This window comes from Capronia epimyces, assembly GCF_000585565.1.
Source record: "Capronia epimyces CBS 606.96 chromosome Unknown aczIQ-supercont1.10, whole genome shotgun sequence".
Taxonomy (NCBI): domain Eukaryota; kingdom Fungi; phylum Ascomycota; class Eurotiomycetes; order Chaetothyriales; family Herpotrichiellaceae; genus Capronia; species Capronia epimyces.
In genome coordinates this window covers 512,253-535,445 of record NW_006912913.1, presented here as the reverse complement: position 1 = coordinate 535,445, position 23,193 = coordinate 512,253, and the positions used below count along the sequence as shown (strand labels likewise).

General features: G+C 53.4%; 8 protein-coding genes across 8 annotated transcripts; 6 read left to right on the top strand and 2 right to left on the bottom strand.

Annotated features, from left to right (window-relative positions):
• Positions 1–531: 531 nt before the first annotated feature.
• A1O3_09736 (uncharacterized protein) lies at positions 532–1,952 on the top strand (the record flags this gene model as incomplete). Its single annotated transcript, XM_007739829.1, has 5 exons — positions 532–726; positions 780–884; positions 937–1,167; positions 1,216–1,358; positions 1,409–1,952. The coding sequence occupies 5 exons, from the start codon at positions 532–534 to the stop codon at positions 1,950–1,952; spliced, it is 1,218 nt and encodes a 405-aa protein (XP_007738019.1).
• A 3,430-nt stretch (positions 1,953–5,382) lies between these two features.
• Positions 5,383–6,559, top strand: A1O3_09735 (uncharacterized protein; the record flags this gene model as incomplete). Its single annotated transcript, XM_007739828.1, has 2 exons — positions 5,383–5,701; positions 6,057–6,559. 2 exons carry the CDS (start codon positions 5,383–5,385, stop codon positions 6,557–6,559), a joined length of 822 nt encoding a protein of 273 aa, XP_007738018.1.
• Positions 6,560–9,325: 2,766 nt separating this feature from the next.
• On the top strand, positions 9,326–10,030 carry A1O3_09733 (uncharacterized protein; the record flags this gene model as incomplete). Its single annotated transcript, XM_007739827.1, has 1 exon — positions 9,326–10,030. One exon carries the CDS (start codon positions 9,326–9,328, stop codon positions 10,028–10,030), a length of 705 nt encoding a protein of 234 aa, XP_007738017.1.
• Positions 10,031–10,127: 97 nt separating this feature from the next.
• Positions 10,128–10,736, bottom strand: A1O3_09732 (uncharacterized protein; the record flags this gene model as incomplete). The annotated part of the gene is made up of 1 exon (XM_007739826.1): positions 10,128–10,736. The coding sequence occupies one exon, from the start codon at positions 10,734–10,736 to the stop codon at positions 10,128–10,130; it is 609 nt and encodes a 202-aa protein (XP_007738016.1).
• A 753-nt stretch (positions 10,737–11,489) lies between these two features.
• A1O3_09731 (uncharacterized protein) lies at positions 11,490–11,675 on the top strand (the record flags this gene model as incomplete). Its single annotated transcript, XM_007739825.1, has 1 exon — positions 11,490–11,675. The coding sequence occupies one exon, from the start codon at positions 11,490–11,492 to the stop codon at positions 11,673–11,675; it is 186 nt and encodes a 61-aa protein (XP_007738015.1).
• Positions 11,676–12,700: 1,025 nt separating this feature from the next.
• Positions 12,701–13,537, bottom strand: A1O3_09730 (uncharacterized protein; the record flags this gene model as incomplete). Its single annotated transcript, XM_007739824.1, has 1 exon — positions 12,701–13,537. The coding sequence occupies one exon, from the start codon at positions 13,535–13,537 to the stop codon at positions 12,701–12,703; it is 837 nt and encodes a 278-aa protein (XP_007738014.1).
• Positions 13,538–16,061: 2,524 nt separating this feature from the next.
• Positions 16,062–18,916, top strand: A1O3_09729 (uncharacterized protein; the record flags this gene model as incomplete). Its single annotated transcript, XM_007739823.1, has 5 exons — positions 16,062–16,131; positions 16,199–16,433; positions 16,510–16,662; positions 16,747–17,597; positions 17,709–18,916. 5 exons carry the CDS (start codon positions 16,062–16,064, stop codon positions 18,914–18,916), a joined length of 2,517 nt encoding a protein of 838 aa, XP_007738013.1.
• A 1,719-nt stretch (positions 18,917–20,635) lies between these two features.
• On the top strand, positions 20,636–22,667 carry A1O3_09728 (uncharacterized protein; the record flags this gene model as incomplete). Its single annotated transcript, XM_007739822.1, has 5 exons — positions 20,636–21,058; positions 21,127–21,598; positions 21,716–22,006; positions 22,134–22,260; positions 22,400–22,667. The coding sequence occupies 5 exons, from the start codon at positions 20,636–20,638 to the stop codon at positions 22,665–22,667; spliced, it is 1,581 nt and encodes a 526-aa protein (XP_007738012.1).
• Positions 22,668–23,193: the final 526 nt, after the last annotated feature.

The following is a 23,193-nucleotide window of genomic DNA, read 5'->3' as shown; positions in this document are numbered from 1 at the left end:
CCTGATGGTGGCTGTTGCGCACTCTCTGCTCCCCGCCGCCGGTGGAACTCTAGCCTGGGCGCGGCGTGAAAGCGCAGGCAGTAGTGCGGTGAGGGGGGCTAAGGGGTATCCAGCACGCCACCATTTTTAGTGGCAGCCATAGGCTTACAGTAGACAGTAGGGGCCTGCAACCTAAGCCTGCGCATCTGCGCCTAAGAGGAAAGAGCCCGAGCGCCCGGCTTGCCTCTGCCCGGCCTCTGCCCGTGACTGGCCGAACGAGCCCTGATCTGCCACCCTCCCAACTTCCAAGACCTTGTTCCCTGCGCGGTTTCGACGAAATTTACGTCTCTCCCCCCCGGCCACCACCACCCCCACCTTGCGCCGGTCATGCCATTTGATGCTCTTTGACACTCGCACTCCCGCTCTCGGGCGGAACCCGACCTTGCTCTCGCAACTCAACTCCTCACAAAAGGGGTGCGACCGCCTCCAAACTCCAGACCTCCAGATGTCCTTGATGTTGCTACACACGACCCTCTCTTGATTGCGGCGACCATGGCAGACTCAGCGGCGGCCGACCCGACCACGTCGGGCGACCGATACTTTCGCATCACCGACCAAGACCACCGCGGTTCGATTCTGGTGGTCTCGGTGATATGTGTGGTGTACATCCCTATGATCCTGTCCCTCCGCGGCACATTTACCGGCAATCAGATTGGGATGGATGAGTATTTGGCCATTGCTGCTTCGGTGGGTGAATCCTCAGGTCTCTGTGAGCTTGCGACCCGCTGACAGCTGTCCAGGTGATTGGAGTTTTGCAATATGTCATGATTTTCGTGGCCATTTCCCACGGATTCGGGAGATCGTATTTCGACATCGGATCATCCGATGCAGGGTCGATTGGAAGGGTATTCATACTCCACGTCCTTCCTCCGACGATGACTCTGACGGGACAAACAGCTGTACATCGCATCGATCGTTTTGTTCTTCGTGGCGCTGTTCCTGACGAAATGCTGCGTCATCCTGCTCTGTCGGAAGCTGTTCAGCGTGAACATGAGAAGGAGCCGCCTTATGTGCGACAGCGTGGTTGTCATTTGCGGTCTCTGGTGTCTGGGAGCCATCCTCGGTGTCACGGTCGGCTGTGGTTCTCTCGGACAGATCGGATACCGCGGCTCCTTCTGCCATGACTTGGTATGCTTTTTCGGACCGCCGGCTGTGTACTATCACTGACCAAGCCAGACCACCCGATGGAACGCAGTCGCCGTCATTGACGCGGTGACCGAACTCCTCATCTTCTCGCTGTCCGTCATCGTGGTAGTGCCTTTGCAGATGCGGCTCGACCGAAAGATTGCGGTCATGCTTGCTTTTGCTCCCAGACTGATGTAAGTAGCGGGCGAAATTCTTTCGGTTGTTGTTTGCTCACTCTGGACAGAACGATCATTCTCATCGGCCTTCACGCCCACTACATCGACCTGACCAGGCACTCCTCGAATCCCGGAGTGGAGATTGTCACTCCGGTCGTGTACCAGCAAGTGCAACTACTATTTGCGCTGGTTTCGGCCGCTCTGCCTGCTCTGAACCGTGGCCTGCGGAAGTTCAACACGAGCATGGGGAGTACGTGGATGGAGACTACAGCGTCGCAGAGCAGCCGACAAGCTACGAGGCAGAAAACCGGCCGCGGGACCCGAAGCATCCCGCTCAAGTCGTTGAACAAGTCCCAAGACAGTGACAGCAGGAGCAAGAGAAGATCACTGGACGAGGACAAGGTTGTGGCGGGTGAACAACCGCAACAACAAGACCCCAACTTCCGGCCGGACAAGGTTCAATACAACACATCGACATACTGGGGGAATAATGCGATCGAACCCGATGCGCGATCCGGCGAGTCTCAAGACAGCCAGAACAGCGAAGCCAACATCATCCGCAAGGATATGCAGTGGCAGGTCCGTTACGAAAACAACAATACCCCGGCATAGGTCAGGTAGGCGGCGTCGTGGTCACGGCGCTTCTACGGAGTACGGAGACAGGCAGGCACAGGCACAGGCACGCGCACACGCGCAACTGCTTGGATGGCAACCAAACTTTTTTTTCTGAGTGGAACCTTGGGTAGATTGATGTGGTGGATGGATAGATACGAGCTATGATGGATGTGAATGGGCAAGTACTAAGGAGGAACAATCAATGGATGGGCGCCAGTGGGAAGAATGTTGACGTACGGGGTACTGGGATCCATCCGCCCAGGAGGATCCAAAGAAAGGTTCTCTCGATCTCTCTCCTCTAGTCGCTCGTCTCTCCAATCTCGTCTCTCGTTTCTCGTCTCTCGTCGCTCATCTCTCCATTGTTCAGTGTTTCCCGTGCCTGGGCGAATTGCGGATGAACTACGGAGCACGGTGCACACTGCACACTGCACAGAGCCCAAGCAACCCTCACCACCGGTCCACTTGGACCCGGCCCGGTGCCGGATATGGTTGCGGACCGGGCAAGGTTTCGCAGTGGTTTGTGGTGATAGCGTCATGTCACCCGGGCGGGGCATGTGCATTGTCCAATGGCGCATCGACTTGGCCTTGTCGATCCGGATCCGTTAGTGTCAAACAAGAGGGGTAGATACTAGAAACTTACCTGGTAGGTAGAAAGGTTGGTGGTGGTGGTGAGACTAGCAGCTTGTCAAGGTTGAGACGCGCACTCCAACCACCCTACCACCACTACCTACCTAACCTAACCTACGAGGACGGTGTACCGAGTACCTTAGGTAGTAACAAGACTCCAGAGGAGGAGGGGAGGCGAGGGGAGTTGGTTACAGAAACAAACAGAGCACAGCACCAGTTCGTCCACTCTGCCTCCGCCGGTCTGGATCCCCTTGGTGCCCCCGGTGCTTGGTAGATAGCACTACTCCGTAATCAGATAGTACCTAGTACCCAGTAGATGCTATATCACGTACTCCGTGCCGTACTCCGTAATAATAATCACAGAAGCTACTTGTGCCGTTGCCCCTGGTTGATGGGCCCGACTCGGAGTCGAGAGTTAGTTTCAACTTTCAACCTTGCAAATTCACAGTGCACAGTGTTAGTAGGCCAGGGCAGGGCAGGCCTTGCTTCGGTCCACCGCTTTTATCCGTATTATTACTGGTGTCAATGATTACTACTACCTACTACTAACTGAGGTAGGTAGGTGCTGTCTGAGCTGCCAGCTGCCAGGCTACCGGTCCGCCCATGTCCTGTTCTCCATCCTCTGTCTCCGTCTCTGTACCGTACCCTAGTCTCTGGTCTCAGCAACCGAAGGACCCCGTATCCGTACTCCGTATGTTTTGCATCTTTGTGCCAATCTTTGCGAAATGAGGACAGTATACGAGCAATGGCCAGGTCCCACTGGTTCTTGTTCTTGTTCGTGTTCTTTTTCCCTCTTCCTTCTTCTTCCTCTGCTGCAGTGAGAAATCCGCCAGCCGTGCACATAGGTAGTTCCGTTACAGGACACAGTCCAAGTCCACAGTCGCTGCCTGCGCCTGTGTGCGCGCAAGCTCAGGGTGGCCGATGGCGGCGAAAGAGGAACCCGAGTCTGACTTTTCGGACCTGCTCCATCTCACTACCTAGGTACTTACCACCTAACTTACTGCTTTCGTAGTAGGGGTAATGCGTAGTGGGAGAATTCCACACCTGTACCTAGCCAACTCTGCAGCTGTCAAACTGTCCGATATACGGATGCTAGTACGGATATGGATACCCATCAAGGAAGGATCTGCTTGACCTTGACCTCGGTCCTCCAGAGAGACTTTCCTAGATCGAAGTGCTAATCAGTAGTACTGGGTAGTGGTCATCGCGTCGGCGGCGGCGTGGTCGTCGTCGTCTCCAGTGTCACGTAAAAGTAAAGGTTGCTAAGCAGCAGGTTACAGCAGTAGAAATTACCTACTGTAGCTACCTACCTGGAAGTATCGACGAATCGGTGTCGGAAATGCATGCCTACTAACACGGCTAGGTGCCAACATACTACCTAGAGCTACCTAGAGCTACCTACCTACAGTACCTAAAGTACTAGGTCCTGGGTCCTGAAATTACCGAGTGCCTACCGCCTACCGCCTACTACTGCCTACCAACCCACTACCACTACCACTAGATGTTACGGCTACCGAAAACTCTGTCTCAGCATCCGATTCACGACCTAGGGACCTATCTATAGGCGTCTCTCCGTACTAATTAAATTGATTCTGATGGAATGGATTTCTTCATCCCCCTGTCGCCGCCATGGGTTCGGAACACCAGTGCCTTTCGCCTGTTGAAGCCCCCGGCCCAGGCCCGTCCAGCCCAGGTTACCGAGAACGGAGCACTCCGAAGGGGCTCCGTACGCCTACGCTGGCCTGGCACTTGAGTTCTTCGCTTCCACAGGCGACGTGCCATTCAATGTATCCGTATCTTGATTAGCTACAGCTACCAATACAGCTTAACTAGGGTTTACTTAATAGTACCTAGTACGGAGTACATATAGTGGGCGGTTGGCAGTTATCAGTCAAACTTACAGTAGCACGTCGGGTATTTTGATAAGACGTTGCAAGCTCATGCAAGCTGTCTTGTGCTTATCATTCTCATTTCCACCGTCCACCGTCCACCGCCCACCATCCACTGTCCACGCTGCAGTATCCAAGGTAAGTCAGATTTATGGAGTACGGTAGGTGTATGGAGTAGCTTGGTTTGTGTCAACCGTGGCAAGTTATTCCACGTGTGCACTGCACTCCATTGTACTGCTGGGTCTATATCCATCTGTACCAAGTACCTAATGTATCTGCACTTGCAGGGGTTTAATCACCTCCCTCTTTCGGCTGCCAGCCCGAGCTCAACTCAACTCACCTCACCTTGGAGCTTTCCAGTCTCCAGTCACCAGATGGCACATGGCACATGGCAGGTACCAGATGGCAGATGGACCCAACGTCTACAGGGTAGTTAACTGTAAGCCTAATTCGATGTTGGTCTGCCAGCAGTGACTGAGACTGTCTTATTATATCATTACTACTACTACCTAGTATACAGAGTATTCTGTATTGTTCGTCCTCCTTGTTCAGTGTCTCGGCCTTTTCCCCGCACATCTTAGATACACAACCCTTTGTTCGTTTCCCCTGCCACTGCATTATATTGCATCAAACTTTGCATCCCAAGCTACATAGACCAATAATGGGAACACCCTAATATCTTCCATCGACTCTGTACCCATCTCCGTCTCCAATCCATTGGCATACAGTACGCAGTACGGATACTCTGTAAAGAATAGTTACTACCTACCCTCCTGCGTACGGACACTAAACTCAGGTACCAAAGGTACCCTTGCTTTAAGTTCTCACCTGCACCTGCACCGTTACTGCAACCCACCACCCGGCCCCGTGCATATTCACCACCACAACCACCACCACTACCGCCGCCACCAATGCCTCTCCGCCTCGCCACCTTCTCGGATATCGGCCCCATCTCCAAGATCCTCGCCGCCAGCTTCTACGATGAGGAACTGAACGACCACATCTTCCCCTTCCGAAAACAATACCCGCACGACTACCTGTCCGTCTGGAAACAGAAGACCGTGACCGGCTGGTGGGACTACTCTAAAGTATGGGTTGTTTGGGAGAATGAAGACGGCTTGACAGGCCCGAACACCACTTCGGGTACTACTATTACCGGCGTCGCGCAATGGGGAAGAGAGGGTGAAGGGTCAGATAGACTCTGGGGGCTGGTGAGATGGTGGGATCCAAGTGAGTGGTGATTTGCTGTCTTTTTCCTTCTCTTGCTCTTCAACTGTTCTTGCAGCGCATATGCCGCCACACCTCAGTTGAGGTCATGGCATGTTATGTATTGGTTATGGGTGGGATTGACCTCATTGCTGTTGTCGGGGAACAGCATACACCTTGACCTCCTCCCCCGTCGTGAAGAGAAGAAACATACACTCTCCACCTAACCGTACAGCCGCTTCAAGAGTTCCAGCCCCGAACAATCTGCAATCCGTAACCTGCAATCCGTACCATGTCTCACCCTCCAAGTTCTTGCATCCCGACACTGACAACTGACAATTGACATTGACATTGACACCACTGACCAACCCCTTCCCAGGGCGATTGATCTCTCCATTCCTCTCGTTCATTTACACCGTGCGGCGCTTCTTCATCCGCAACCGCTCCGTCGCACAGCCCACCCCAGCCGATCCCAACCCGCTGAACAAATGGAATTTTGGCCCTCGCCTGTGGCCATTCACGTCGCACTACTTCACTCACCCGGCATACCGACGCAATCACTGGGAACTATGTACGTTGGCCGTCGACCCGGCATATCAACGCCGCGGGATCGGCCAACAACTGGTCGCCTGGGGCTTGGAGCGCGCGCGGACGGATGGTCTTCCCGCTGTGGTCATTGGCGCAACGGACACCGAGCCCTTCTACCAGAGATGCGGGTTCAAGTATCTCGTCGGCTATGCGTCCAAGGCGGAGCTGGAGGATGAGAAAGACTTGGATTCTAGCAAAGCTACGAGGCTAGACAAGACGAATCCCTTGAATGCTCGTGGTCTGGGAGGCGGTGCTATCATGTGGACCGAGTTGAGGGATGAAGATGAGAAGTAATGGAATAGGTCTTTCTGTCAAACTTGGGCGCAATCCCAGCCTTGTTCTTTAACCAGAAGGCTGGTTTAGGCATACTATACTATACTACGGAGTGTATAGTCTGCCATCTCCCTGAGACCTTTTGATAGAGATATGGAACATTTCAACCGCAACTTGTCCAGAGTGATGATCAGATCACGATAGTTCACTGCTCGGCACTGACTCGGTGATTTGAACATGTTGCTTGTGGTGTTTTGAGACGTTGTCGTCGTTGAAAGAGAGCTTTTTGCCGTTGTCGCTATCGCGAGGAAGAATAGGTCGGCAGCTGCATGATACCATTTTTGGGTCAACACAATATTTGGACATCAGCTCTCTAATCGAGTGTAGCAGTACTCCATACTCTGTACGGAGTACTCTGTCACAGATTGAGATATTATGCAGGGTGCAGAGTATAGAGTGCGACGGGATTGAATTTCTCATCCAGCGTAGGTACCTAAGGTACGTACCTACCTATACACTGCAGTAGAAGCTCCAGCGTCACAAAACAATACGTAAAATATGAGCAGGGAATAAAAAAGGAAAACCCCAGAATCAAAATCAGAATCAAGATTGACAAAAAAACAAATCAATATCGACACCAACAGGACTTGAACCTGTGCCTCCGAAGAGATGTGATGGCAAGCAGCCCAACTTGAATCTTCAATTGGACCATTCTAGTCACACGCCTTAACCACTCGGCCATAGTGTCAGAGATAATTCAGGAGTGGAAGTGAAACTTCCAATCACCAGGAATTGTTGGGGAAGATTCATCTGGTGTGGTATATAACTGACAATTTGGGGTGTGGGTGGACTAAAGGCTTGGCACAATTAAATGGTCCCTACTACTACGGCAGAGCAGATCGCTCTCCTAGGTCTAGGCAAAGAACCTCTCTGAGGCCATGTCGCGTATTGGTAGAAGAATTGGTGTTCGCCCACTTGGCTAAATGAAATACCTTACTATAGCCGGTCAGCTGGGTTGCTTGTAGTAAGAGACAGAGATCGAGGCACCGGCGGACCAGGAGGCATAACCCAACATTCATCAGATATTGGAGGATCTGGGGTAGTACGGGGAGTAATTGACTAATTTGTAGTAGGAAGGTATCCCGAGATAACCGCTAACCGAAAGGAGCAGTTTGTGGTCTACGAAGTACGGATACTTAGTATACTCTATCGCATTGACTGCGGAGTATGGCTGATTTGAGACCGACAAAGACACTCGTGTACTACATGATCTTGATTATGGCCTACTGGCCGGTCATGTTCATCTCAGGTTTACTGAGCACAGAGAATTCGCTGCAGCGAACCAGAAGGGATTTGATGGGTTGGTACCAATCCTATGTCTCGTCTGCCTCCGCCTCCTGTTCGAATTTGTCTTTTCTTGCGCTTGGAAGGCCTTGACGGATGGAAATGAAAAGGCCTGCACGCACGGTTCTGGCTGGATGCGGAGCCGCTTCGAGTGCGAGATGGCGAAATCAAGCGTGGTCTCAAGTCAAATGGGAGCCGTGTAACCTAAGCCATCGCATTTGTTCCACTGCAACGGTGAGCAAACCGACGGGAACCAGCTAGCTGATGTTCAACGTCGACACTGGCCCCAGCCGACAGTCTGCCTTGTACGACTCTGTTGCCTTCATGTCGAGAGGCGCTGGTATGGCAGTACACTGCGTGCCTGATCTCCCTCTTCCCTCTGCTCTTTCTCTTTCCACTATACCACGGGACTCGTTTTTCTGCTTGAAGGTCGATGGGAGTGTGAACTGTAACTACCTAGGTATATGATCAAGGTCAAGAAAGCAGTGTCATCAACACAACAGCCGCACCTTTATCGCATCGCACGACCAAGCAACCGACGCCCTTGATTAGTGCAACTGTCACAGCATGGATTTCTTCGACCCACGCCGCGAGCGAGTCGTCCTGCTGCGCAGAGATGGACGACGTGCCGATCGAGCGGTAATGTTGCCCGGCCCACGGGTACAGCTTGCCACAGTGGTCATCCCTCAGCCTCAGCCATCGCGGCGGCGTCGAAGATACCATAAACCCGATCGAAGAGAGTATATCGACCGCGAAGAGGGCATGTAAGTTCCCACGGATGACTCTGATGGAGAATGTCCAGGTTCGGAAGACTGACTCTAAATCGATAGGTATAGATATCACGGAAACAGAGGGGGAGGATCTAGAAGAGTCGTGCTGAACAATTACTACTTTTGAAACTGATGATGACAGTCGAATCGGAAAAGGTGTCGCCGCTGGTAGTGAGGCTGAGGTTGACTTTTCGGTAGCAAGCAGGATGAATTAAGACAACTGCAAACAACTGCAGATGTATGGAATGGCGAAGCTGGGAGTTTGCAAGAGAAATATTCCTGGGTAGCAAGAGAATATCATCTTGATCAAGTGGCATATCTAAGAACGTCGGCCTGATACGCTATGTTCGACGGAGGATAAAGGTCAGAGCAAAGACATAAGGTAGTGAATGAACGTCCGCGGTATTAAAGCGGCGCGCACTCTGTAGCAAAGAACCCCCGCCATGGAGATGCAGTCAAACAACTCTATTGCTGGAACCTCGCCTCACCTTTCACACCACCGGAGATTCTATGAAGCCTTAGGACGGAAAGTACTTCTGCTTCGCTGGCCTGTCTCGGTCTGTGACCAACTTGTGCTCACACTCACATCCACATCAGCCGTGACATGTTCGCAGACTGAACCACACCTAGCATCTCCTTCGAATACGTGGTCCGTCAGTGGCTACTCCGCAGTATGGCTTCTCATCACCACGATCATGGAAACGGTCACGATCACGGACACAGTAACAGTGACGGTCATAGCCATGGAGCCGGGGACGGGCACGGGCACGGGCACGACCATTCGCACGACTTAGAACCAGCCCTGCAGTCGAACCTCTACCAGCAGATCAACTTCGAAGGCATCACCACACTAAACGAGGCTGAGCCCAACTCTGGAGCGGCCATCGTGCAAAAGACATGGGATCAACGGCTCAACGAGCAGCCACTCCTCGAAAGCGACGCCGACGAACAACTCCTAATGCATGTGCCCTTTGCCGGGTCGTGCAAACTCTACTCCATTCTCATCCGCACCTCAGACTCCGACTCGGCACCCTCCACGCTCAAGCTCTTCCGCAACCGAGACGACGTGGATTTCGGCATCGCCACCGACTTGCAACCGACTCAGACGCTAAACCTTCCCAAGAGCAACGAGGTCATGGAGATCCCGCTGAATCGTGCGCTCTGGAACGGCACCACTTCCATCGCCCTCTTCTTCGAAGATAATCACTCGGGCGGAGAAGAAGACGTCACTCGCGTAGGATATTTGGGCTTCAAGGGCAACTTTATGGCACTCAACCGAGAACCAGTCAGTGTGTTGTATGAAGCGGCCGCTAATCCGCAAGACCACAAGTTGATTCAGGGCTTGACCAACGTTGGCCACTCCATGTCAGGACAATAGGAAACAAAGGGCTTGTCAGTCGACGGAAGTCCAACAGCATAACGCCTGCGCGGAGATGCATCCCATGTACCACCACCACAAAAGCAACAGTCTAGAATCAAGCGGCTTCCAACGCCATTCTCCTCTGCCGAGCCCTCTCTTTTTGTTTCTGTATCCTTTGCGTTTCCGCTCCCAGCTCTGTTTTGGGGGCTTCCGGCAATGTGCCCTCGCCGACAATAGTCCCGACAATAGTCTTGTCGGGCGCGTCCGGTAATGCCCCGACACCAGACACCTCTCTTTCCATGGCCTCTAGTTCGTCTTCCACTTCGTCTTCGTCTTCATTCGACATCTGTCCTGCCAGAGCCTCGCTGATTTCCTGCTGGTACCGCCGGGCTTCTTCTGTGTCTGCCATCATCTTCTCCACTCCCTCCAACCCTCCCATTTCCCGGTGGATCATGTTCAACACTTGCGTCCCTTGCTGTAGGCCGAAAAGCACATCCTTTTGCACCAGCGCAAACTCAACGCTACTGGTCAATTTCTCCAGCTGTTCCAGTTGCGCGTCGGTCTTGGAGAGGAGGGATTCTTGGTATTTCTTGCGTCGAAGCGCGAGAAGAGCTTTGGCTTTATCTCCCTTGGCGAGACACTCACGGGCAACCTCGGTCTCGCGGTTCGTTATTACTGTGATTCGTTTCTGGTATTGTCGTAGCTTGTCGCGCTGGTTCTTCATATCTAGAATTGCTCTGTGGGGAAAGTTAAGACGCGTTCATAAGAGACCAGGTTTCGACGGGAGGGCAGATGGGCAACTGACTTGTCCTGCGCAGAGATCTTGTGCGCGCTCTGAGAGTTTCCCATCTTTGCCGCATGGCGATCAATCGAGCAGCAAGAACCAAATCCTGTCACTCACTGGCCTCCTGAAGTCCAAGTGCAAGTGCACAAGACGGGTTCGTCGCAGTGCCAGTGTCGAGTGTGTTTCACAAAGTTGGGATGGGAGTCCGCAGCGTTATCGGAACGACGTAATAGGTGCCGTTGCCTATCGCGGTTAGTGAGAGTGGCACTCACCTACAACCCTAAGCCGCAGACAAAGCACATCAAGTTCGAGTTCTTCGATCAGCGAATTTCCAACGCCACGTTTGGATATAAACATTTCGCGTCTGTTCCAGCCCAGTACTATCAAGACGTGGACAAGGAGTGGCCACTCATTCTCTTTCTCCACGGCGCCGGAGAGTCTCAGCGAGGTCGCAATGAATCCTTCGCGTCGCTCCACCATGGCATCCCGAGAGTGATTCTCTGCTATGACCAGTTCAAGTCTGACCCTTAGACACCTTGCCCTCGATCTCCATACCCCAGGCAGAGCTGGTCAGGAAATCAAAGCAGAACAAACAGGCTGATAAGTCGTACGACCCTGTCCCATCCCAGACCTGTATGTTACTGGCCGGAAACCTGATCACCGTGTCGCCCTCGCTGAACATGGATTGTGGCTATGGGTGGAATGTGTCCATCTTATCGGCCCTGCTGGACGAGATTGTATAGCGGTATCATGTTGATCTCAACAGGATCCACGTCACTAGGTTTAGTACGGCTGGCTACGGGAATTGGGAGCTGGGGTCACACACTCTCCACATCGGTTCACAACACTCATGCCTATCTGTGGCGGAGGACGACCTGAGCGTGAGCCATATAAAGCATCTGCCACATTGGTGAGGATATCTAGTTGAAGGGATGTACGGTCTGACACCAGGTAGGGTTCACCATGGCGATCGAGACAATATAATTTCTCTCGAGGTATCACAGAAAATGGCAATGGCGCTCGAGAAGGCAGGGCCCGGCAGTGCAGTTCACCAGATATCCCTATCTCATGCATGATAGCTAGTCCATAGTGTATAGTATCCTTGACGTGTATCGGTGGATGCGGAGCCATCGACAGTAGGTCAAGGGCGACGACGAAGCTGTTTCTCTCAAGAATAAAGTCCTGCTGTCTTGACGTCTGTGCCGTGCCGCTATGCGATGGGTCTAGAGGTCTAGACTTGTCCTCGCAATGAACAGATGTACGATCTACAGGACCACAGTCAGAACTACACAATAGAACTACACAACAGATCTACACAGTCAGATCTACACAGTCACAGGGCTACTTAGGCTCAACGTTAGCCGACCGAAATGGTACTGTCAGATGGTAGACGGGCTGTCTGATTTTCAATCATGAACGCTCTTAGGCCTCCGAAATCTCGAGCCTCAGCCTTGCTATCACTAAGCCGACATGTCCGTCTTAGTCCTGTCTTGGCCTCAATCAGACTGGCTTCGTCTTCTGTTAGGACGAATAAGCACATACGAAAGGTCCCTGTGAGTCCCTGTGGTCACATGTTCTTTGGGCCTCCACCCGGGGCCCCATGTCATAAATTCGACTCAGTCAGTCTCTGCAATTCTGCAGAGAGCGGCTGGAAAGGTCGTGAGAAAGTCAAGGATGAAGAACAGTCCAGAAACTCTTGTCTGCCATGAAATTCAAGCCGAGCCCTGGCTGATTGCCATTATCACAGCTAAATCGCTCCTAATTCCCTACCCGTTTCTTTTCGAAAGTGATCCTCCTTGTACATCTCCTTGTACATTATCGCTAACAATCCAAGGTAGCCGAGCAAACTGATGTCGAAACGCCCTGCTCGGTTTCCCGTTCAATCTCACCACAAAATATTGTCATTAGGTTTCTTCCGAACTCGCCGTTCGGGAGAGTTCATGAATCGCCTGTTTGTCCGCACGGAACCTTTGAGAAAGAATCAGTCGCTTATTGAGACGGTCGATCTCGCTAGACATGTGACGCATCGTCGCCTCTGAGCGATTGATGTAGCCCACGGCGTCAGCCAAGATATCCACCTTCCGCATCCTTCTATTGGGATCATCGGGGGCAGGTAGTGTCGACAACTCGGTGGCTTTCAGATTCTCTAAGAGTTGCCTGAACTTCTGGTTGAGCTTGTCTCGGTATCGCCGTTCGACGGCGGTGTGCATCTGTTTGGCCCGTTGCCCCTGACCGTTTCCGTCGTCACTTGAAAGGGAGGCGCTACTGCGTCGAAGAGAGGGCCGCTTCCTGCGTCCGAGGCTTCCAGGCTTGGAGATTCCCGTCTCGGGTATTATGGTCATCCGCTGCGAAATCGGCCTGGGCTGAGCAGTTGGGTCAGGTTTTATCATCAGGCTCGGATCTGACTCTGATCTGAGAGGCCGGTCGGCCGTCTGACGCCTCCCAACGACTATCGGAGAAACTGGCTGAGTCTCGCCTTCCATCGCTTTCGGCGTGAGATTGGAGTTTGCGAACCGCTGCGGGTTTAGAGGGACAGGCGGTGTCAGGGGCGACTCGGCGCTGCCGGTCGTAGGAGGAGTCGGAGATAAGTTATAGTCAAGGTTGGTAAAGGTGGAAAAAGGATATTCGAGCCATGGCGCCGGTTCGATGACACCGTTCAAGCTCATCATGTCCAAAAAGGCAGCCTCGTCATTGAAGGGCAACTCATCCAAGGGCAGTTCGTCCGACACGTTCCAATCCATGTTGGGCATCTGCCGAGACGGCATGCACACAGAAGCTGCCGGTGTCGTCTTATGTCCCCTATGCGCCCTATGACCTGAATTTTGTAGAAGTTGAAGAGGTTGAAAGGCTCCTTGTTCTTCTGCCAAAAGGGGCATGGGGGGTCCCGGACTATAATAGACGCTGCTAGAGATGGGGCCGGGGCTGAGGAACGTTCCGCAAGTTTGATACGGCCTAGGTGCAGGTAGTAGGTTGTGACATGCGCGTGGCTTTGGATTTCCACACATCGATCAATGGTTGTGATTGCTGGAATGTCAAGCTGATGTATGCCATATGCCATATGCCAGAGCAGCCATGGCAACGTTCTTTGTTAAGTAGAATCTAGCCCATTTTGCCCTTGACCCAAGCGTTGTTCGTTGTTCGATAGGTAGAACCTACGAGTAGCGACCATGCCTGTCCCAATGAGGGCACGGTTGCAGGATGCAAAGGCTTCCATGGCACCGAAGGAATCACGAATCTGCTGGACAAGCACGTACATAGGTCTTTGACTCCGTCCACTTGTATGGGTAACGGTGGACTGATACTGATACCAACCGGCCTGTGGCTTTGCCCAGAACAAATCAATCCGACGGCTGGAAGAAACATCCGTGGTTGGATCTAGTCTCCCGGATTCTACAGCCGGGCCGTTTGTTGTCAGGCACGCGAGCCTCGCCTACCAGTCAATCTTCGCAGATGTAATTCCGCATCACGGTCACTGGATAGGCATATGCCGAAGCTCAACTAGGGATGGCCACCCCTGCTGGGGATTCTGACTCTGACTCTTGATTCTGATTCTAATTCTGGGGCGTCCCATGGAAGTTGCCGAAAATGTCCAGAGACGAGCAGACCCTGCAGCTCGCAAGGTCGGATTTGCTCTAGTCTGAGCAGGGGTCGGGCTTGGTACAGAAATGCAAGAATGGACAACTCCACTGACGGCTGAATCATCCGGCTGACGTACTGAAGACAGAGTACCGAGTACGGAGTACTGTACAGTAAAGCTGCCAAGGTCAATACTGTCCTGAACCTACCTGGGCCTATAAGGTACATACCTAGGTATGTACCTAGGTACATCAGACTGGACCTAATAGGTACCTACCTACTACCTACTACCTACCATCTACCTACCTAAATATGTGTATTGGGCGGTACAATGTATGTAGTACGGAATACAGAGGACTGGACTTGATACTGTCCCTTAACGGTGGGAACGGTATGTCTTCTCCGTACCGTGCACTCCATACTCCGGATCTACACAGGTGTTGATCTTGCAAAGCCAATCAGACTCGACGCAGATATTGCCCCTTTTGTCAGAGCACCTGCGCAATTGTACATGTATGGAGTCCCTCGCCTCCGTTGCGTGGGCTGGCAGCTTCTTCCCTCATAGATCTTTCTTCGCAACAACAACACCGTGTGCAGGTAGCAGGTAGGTGTTTTCAGACCACAGGCTCCCTCGTCGAGTGTCGCGTGTACACTATACACTCAGTGGCCAAACGGGCGAACCGACACAGGGTGGCGCCTGCGGATTGCCGGATCCGAAAGCCGCCGCTGCGTTCCATGAATCCAAGAATTCGGCGGAAGGGGGGAAGCGATCTCTGTCATGCATGATGATGCGGTTGTCCAGAGGCCATTGGCCCCGGGTGCCCAGGATGCCCTGGCGTATCCAGGGTGTCCAGGGTGTCCAGACTCCAGGGTGATCATTGACTCGATACATTTTATGCGAGTCTCACTAGGACAGCCTGACGACATAGCTATAACCCCGGCCAGGCATGTTTGGTCGTTGAGATTCTGGATTCTGGATTCACAGTACCCTACGACCCTACGACCCTGGCCAACCGAGCCTGCCCACCCCTCTCACATCGCTTGCTCACACGGGACTGTTATGTACGGAGTATGTACCAGCTTCGTTTGTCTCTTCTTCCGCAGGTGGTGCGCGACCTTGAGGGCCGAGCTCCAAGTCACACCAGGTCACACCATACGCCATCATGTACCACCAGATGTGTCCATCTCCGTCTCCATCTCCATCTCGGGCTGCTTCAATTCGACGTCTTCGTTGCCACCGCACCCACCTTCATCCCGTGACTGTGAACATGTGACGTGACGGTGCTTGGTGAGCCTGAGCCGCTTTCACCCATAGACCAGATACATATTTATCACTGGCTCCTCAACTTGGTCTTGGTCCTGGTCCTGGAGTCTAAGTTTTATCAACCTCAAACACCGTGGGTCTAACAGTAACTCCATCTAACCATGAATCATCATCATCGTCATCATCTACAGGCTGTCCCGGAGACTTCAGTCGCCGCCGAGATGGCACCAGTGAATCAAAATCCCCCCAGAGCGCAGCTACCGGAGTTCGCGCTGGAACTGGGCAAGAACTTATATCCGGAACCTCTACACTTCAAAACCATGGAGCGGCTGCTCGAGTTTCGAAGAGCGGCCGACTACATCTCTGCCGGTTCGTGAGCTGTTCTATCTATGGAAAAATGGTGCTGGGCTGACGTCCGTGCTGCTATGACATTCTTACGAGATAACGTCCTCCTCCAACGCAATCTTTCCCATGATGACATCAAGCACAATATCGGTGAGTAGGGGGGGAGGGAATCTCTCATGCCACGCAGGTACAGTACTAGTCTCGCTGACAAGACCAGGGTACTGGGGCATCTCGCCGGGCACCACCTTGCTCTATGCACATATTAGCCTCGTGATTCAAAAGTATGACCAGCACATTATCTGCCTGATGGGCCCCAAAGAGGGCATGCCGGCTGTTCTGGCATGCCTGTGGTTAGAAGGTTCCTTGGAGCGTTTCTATCCGCAGTACAGCCGAGACCGAGAAGGCCTCGAAAACCTCATCACCGGATTCGGCGTTCCCGGAGGCTTTCCGAGGTTGGTGCTCCCTACCTATACCCATGTCCAGTTGTCCAGACAAACCGAGCGGCAGCACTAACATCCGTCTTTCTAGCCATCTCAACGCCAGGATCCCTGGCACTATCCATCAAAATGAGGAACTAGGTCATGTCCTCTCCATGGCCTACGGAACCGTGATGGACAATCCCGATTTGGTCACCGTTGCAGTCATTGGAGATGGCGAGGCCGAAACAGGACCGACCGCTACGTAAGCCGAGCTGAGCTGCATTCTCCACCAAGAGGGTTGAGGTCGAACCTTGGAGGTGCTGTGCTAACGTGAATAATGATATAGTGCCTGGCATATGTGTAGGTATATCGATCCAAACACGTCGGGGGCGGTGATACCCATCCTCTACCTCAACTGTTATAATGGCAATGGCAATGGCAACAGTAAGACCATTTTCGGATCCATGGAGAATTCAGAGCTCTGTTGCCTCTTCTCCGGCTACGGCTATCAGCCCACCATCGTCGATGATATCCAGGACATCGACCGAGAACTCAGCATGGCCTTGTCCTGGGCGCTGGAGACGATCCGAGACATTCAACTCGCCGCCAAATCCGGCGACCGTAGTCTCAAGCCCAGATGGCCGATGATCATCCTCCGAGTGCCGCAGGGCTGGGGTTATCCTCGGCTGACGAATGAGGAGAGCGAATCCAACACTAGGCTGGCCGGTTCCGGCTCCTTCCACGGCCACCAAGTGCTTCTCCCACAGGCGAAATTCAACCCAGGCCAGCTGCGGCAGCTCCAGGAGTGGCTGGCCTCCTACAAGCCCGCCGAGATCCTGGCTGGTGGGAAAGTGCCGGAGTCGATTCAGGCCATTTTCCCGGCCGACGACCGACTCAAGCTCGGGCAAAACAAAGTCACCTGGGATTCTCGACGCCACCTCAATGTGCCTGAGTGGCGACACTTCGCCGTGGCCCCCGGGAACGACTACAGCTGCCTGAAGGCGGGGGCGTCATACCTACACGAGGCGTTGGCCCGGAACAAAGATTCGTTGCGGATATTCTCGCCGGATGGAGTGCTGAGTTGTCAGCTGCTCGACCCCCTTTCCGAACGGACATCTCGGGCCTTCCGCTGGGACGACGACAATGTGAACCAGAGTGGACAGGTGGTTGAATTCATGTCTGAGCATGCTTGTCAAGGTAGGCAAGGCGGCGCCCTCTGCCACGTCTCGCGTACCAACCATACTTTGAGCTTTCTCGACTTCTCGACTTCTCGACTTCTCGACTTTTGTGCTGACAAGTCATGTACAGGATTATTACAAGGCTACACCATGACGGGGCGCACGGGGATTTTCGCCGCCGACGAGGGTCTGTTCCTCATAATTGCGACCATGGTGACCCAGTACAGCAAGTTCCTCCGGCTTCTCAAAGACACGCCATGGCGCAAAGACGTGAACAGCCTGACCTACATATCGACCGGCACATGGACCCATCCCGAGTCGACCGGGCCGTCGCATCAAAGCCCCGGCTTCATCGGCGCTGTTCTTAACCTGCGCCCGGCCATCGCGCGAGTCTACCTCCCCCCGGACGCCAACACTTTTCTCTCCACGCTGGCCCACTGCCTCCGGTCGAAGAACTACATCAACCTGATCGTGGCGTCCGGATCATGCTCAGGCTCAGGCTCAGGGTCACGGCACGGCAGCCCGGTCTGGCTCAGTCCGGACCAAGCAGACACGCACACCCAGGCTGGTGGCAGCGTGTGGAAATTTGCCAGCACCAACGACGGCATCGATCCGGACGTCGTGCTGGTGGGAGTAGGGGCCGCCGTCACGTTCGAAATCGTCGCCGCGGCCGCGTATTTGCGGACCCTGGCTCCATCGCTGGCACTGCGGGTGGTCAATGTCATGGACCTGATGATCCTCGGCCATGCGGATGAAGGTTCGCAGCCGGAGCCGCATCCGCACGCACTGAGTCCTGTCGATTTCGATGTCCTGTTCACCCCGGATCGTCATATCCATTTCAACTATCATGGCTACGCGAATGAGCTCCAGGGCTTGCTGTTTGGGAGACCCCGGCTCGATCGGATCACGATTTCCAGCTTCCAGGGTGAATATACGACCACAGACATGGCCGCTGCCACCGCCGCTCCCACGACCCCGTTTGGAATGTTGCTGAAGAACGGCTGCAGTCGGTACCATGTCGCTGAAGCCGCTGTCCGCGGGGCGGCAAGGTACAATCCACATGTCGCGGTCGACCTGCAGAAGCTGGTGGCCCAGATTCAGCATGAACGGACCAAGGTGGAACAGTTCATTGACGAAAACGGCGTCGATCCAGACGGCATGTTTAATACCCCGAAAATCAAAACGGGTTGTGACCGTGCTCACTCACATTCTCACTCTCACTCTCATTCTCGCCACGAACCAGATCCAGATCCAGGTCCAGGATCCGAAGTGGGCGGAGGAGAGGACTGGGAATCCCACGATCGGAAGTTCAATCTTCCCAGCGACAACGTACTGTAGTTGCCGCAGGAAGGCAAGGGAAGTGCTGTGAAGTGAACAAGGTAAGGCAAGTACTGTGAAGTGAACAACCGGGTTGAATTGGGCTTGGTTCAGTTTTGCTCGAGCCATCCGCATATGCTAGTACAAGGCGTTGCGGCAGGACAACATAACATGATGGAACATACAGTACTGTAGCTCGGAGGATGAGGATCAATCTTACTGTGTTGGAGAGATTGGGTATATAGGTATAATCTGGTCCAGATTGGTTGACTTGTACTCTGTACCTAGCCATGCATACGTAACTCCATACACATACACAAGAAGCGTCCAGCATCAAGTAAAAATGGCAAGGGCAAGGGCAAGGGCAAGGCTGTGGATGCCTCGCCGCTTTTAACCCCGTCTACATTTCACTACTCCGTACAGAGTATATCTATCATATATTTAGTATCTATCTATCATATATTTAGTATCTAGCATCTAGTATCTAGCATCTAATATCTAGTATCTACAGTTCTGTGCTCCACCGTCCTTGTCTCCCCGCCCGCCTGCCAAACTCAGTTGGGTTGCGGGGGAAATGAAATTGCCGAGGAGAATACAAGGCTGAGCGTTTCTGACTCGTCCACTCGGAGTGATCCAGGCTCTGGCTCTTTATACGAGTCAACCTGTTAGCATTTCCTGACTCGAGCATCTCGTTCCCGGGTATGTCAGTCCACCTGTCCTGGGGACAGGACATGGCCGCGGGAACAAACACCAACACCGCACCAACACCGCACCAACACCCGCACCCACACCCACACCCCTTGACGCCTGGTGCAGCACAGTAGATGGTAATTAGTACCCGAGGTCACCGTCCTCCCTCTTGTGGTTTTGGGGGGGAGGGGGGGAAAGAACACAAGTCACGAACCTCTTTGACCCATTATATATTACAAGTCAAGAACCTGGTGCGCCTTTTGTTTTCGACGCTCTTGATCGAACATGTTCCACACATGGCTGGCTTCCTCATTCTCGTTCCATTAACATTACAGAAGGTGTCCGACCTCTGAAAACGTGAGACGTGCCAACACGCCCATTCACTAGGAAGGTACAGTATCTGAAGGTGCTATGCGGAGTTGGGATCTCGCTACGGGCCTTAGGCGACCGTAAGCTCCCGCGGCTGACAGAGAGTACTGGCTCCAGTATAAGGCGTTGACCCCGGACTGCAGTGGGGAAAGGGACTGTGGGGTTTCGAACCCAAACCTGGGGAAGCCAGACCAGATCTCCTCAGTCCCTTGAGACAGAGACACCTCCTCTACTGTATGCTATGCACACTAGAGTCGGAGTCGCTTCCACACAGTTGAATTGCCAGCGCATGGCATTGGGCGAACCCCAAGACCGGAAGAAGGAAGCTACTGGACACTGTTCACACTGATAGGACAGTAGTCCGTGACAGTGATGGCCCTCCTTCTATCCACGGCTATAACATCTGCCTGCCTGCCTGATGAATTCCTCGGTTATTGAGGACAGCAAAGGACATGGCCACGGTTGAAGTACCCGTTTGATTTCAAATACCCTTTCCCCCGCAACCCGGGTCGAGGGGTAGAAAGGGTAGAAAAGATAGAAAAGATACTGAGAGGAAAGCCGCGCACCTGTGCATTGTCCATCATCAGACACCACCTTGAGTAGGATTCAGACCCAGGTTCAGACACAGACACAGACACAGCCAAAGCTACAGACATAGACTCAGACTCCCAATCAAAGGCCATGGGCTTTTTCTCCAACCGCGCCCTCCAGGCAGGGGAGAGAGAGCAGAAGCTCAATGGGTACAATGTGCTCGTCCTCTTTTTACTGGCACCTGCATCCCTCACCTACGGCTATAGTGCGTCCATCATCTCCACCACGCTGGGACAGCCATCTTTCCTTGAGTATTTCAACCTGTTGACCGCGCCCAATGCCACCTCCCTTCTCGGCGCCACGGGCGGGCTCTTCTTCGCCGGGGCCACCATTGGTCCTCTGCTCCTGCCGTGGATCGCCGACAAATACGGCCGGAAGTGGTCGATTGCGGCATCGTTGCTCGTCTCTCTCGTCGCCTTTGCCGTCGAGGCTGGCAGCACCCATATCGCCGAGTTCCTGGCCTTCCGCTTTGTCGCGGGTGCTGGCTCTTTCATGCTGCTGGCCGCTGTCCCAGTAAGTGGAAGACAGTGAACCCAATCTCTCTGCCATGAGATCTAGGGCTGACAAGGTCCAATTTGAAGTTGTTGATGAACGAAGTGGTGCCGAGCCGCATGCGAGGCGGTCTCGTGGAGCTTCATGCGGTCTTCTTCGTCTTGGGCTTTGCCCTCGCCTCATGGGTAGGATTCGGCTTTTCCTTCTGGGTGAGCCGCAGTCCCAACGCCTGGCGAGCCCCTCTGGCCATCGGGTGTTTCTGGTCGTTGCTGTCTCTGGTCTGCCTCTACTGGGTGCCCGAGAGTCCGCGATGGCTCATCCTGCAAGACCGCGAGGCCGAGGCCGAGATCGTCCTGAACCGGCTTCACAGCGACAAGCACGACCCGGACAATACCTATGCCCGGGCCGAATACTACCAGATCATCAAGCAGATCGCCATCGACCGCACCTTGGGGAGCTCGTGGTGGCACATGGTCAAGAAGCCGTCGTATCGAAAACGTGCCTTGATCGCCACGGCCGTCACCTTTTTCATCCAGGCCTCGGGGGACTTGGTCATCAACAGTAAGTACCATCTGTATCTGTCTTGCTGTACATACAGTACGGTACGCTGCAGTAAGCAGTAAGCTACGGTGCGAGAGGCTGACGCTGAGGCTGACTTTCAACCATCCATGTAATTAGATTACGGCCCGACTCTGTACAAGATGCTGGGATATGGCACCACTCAACAGCTGCTCTATTCGGCCGCCTGGTTGACCTTCACCCTCGGCATGAGTGTCCTGGCCATGCCCATGGTCGACCGCTTGCCGCGGAATGTCATGCTGGCCATTGGTCTCTGGGGCTGTATGTCGTGCCTGGTGGTTGAAGCGGCTCTACTGGCCGAATTCGTGCCCTCGGACAACCAGAACGCCCTGCGAGCGGCCGTCGCCATGTTCTTTGTATTTCAGGTCTTTGACACGGCGATGCTCAACGGTAGGATTTCTTTTGGTTTTGTTTTTACCACTGTTCCTGTTATTGTGTTTAGAAGTGATGGTGTTATCCCATCCCTTTTCCCGTGTATCGAATACACGAGCTGGCTAACTTATATAACACGATACAGCACCGGAATGGGCCTACTTGGGTGAAATATTCCCAACACATATCCGATCCAAGGGCTATTGCCTGGCAATCTCCACCCTCGCTCTAAGCAATGTCTGCTTCACTCAAGCAGCCCCAACCGCGTTCAGGTACGGTATCTGAGAGAGTGCCACCAACCTCTCTCCGTCTCTGTGTCTTTGTCATTGCCACGGTCCCATTCCATCCAGGTGGCGCTTGCATTCATTGTCATTATGATGCATGGACGCTGACCCTCTTGCCCGCTCGCAGAACAGTGGGTTGGAAGTTCTACCTTCTCTTCATCATCCTCACCTTCATTGGCGGGTTCGTGTCCATCTTCACCTTCCCTGACACCCGGTTCTTGCCCCTGGAGGAGATTGCCGCCATCTTCGGTGACACGGACGAGGTGGCCATCTATCAGAGGGAGATTGAAGTGCAGCACAACGCTCACGGCATCATCGACCATCACGACTCCGGGTCCGTCAAAGTCGAGCTCACACATATGGAGACTGCAGACGTCGAGAAGAGTGCCATTTGATTTGACATGCACGCCGTCGCCTTCACTGACTCGGACATTATATAAATAATGTGTACTATTGACGTGAAGGGAGTGTGGAGTGTGGCAGCATTTGGTGACAGTACAGTTCCGTGGTCTTTGTTGTGAGGGCCCGGGCCTGAGGCGAGGCTACTACAGTCTGTACTGTAACATACTGTACATACTGTACATGGGGAAGCGGCCAAAGCGTCAAACGTCAAACGTCGACGTCCAGCGTCCACTTGTGGTTAGATTAAGGTATGGACAGTACTACTGTACTCCGTAGATGCCTTGGCACAGGCGCCCTAAGACGGATATTCAACTGCTCGAGCCTTCCTTCCCTTCTCTTCTCCTCTTCTCCCCCCAACTGAACGACATGAAGACGAGATCTCCTCACGTCCCAACTCAGCTCATACCACTTTGTTGTGGCGGTAACTGTGACTGTGAATGTTTGATAACGACGGTCAAGCTTGCAGCGCTGACTCAGGCATTCTACCAGGCGATGAGACGGAAGACTGTTCCTCAGCCA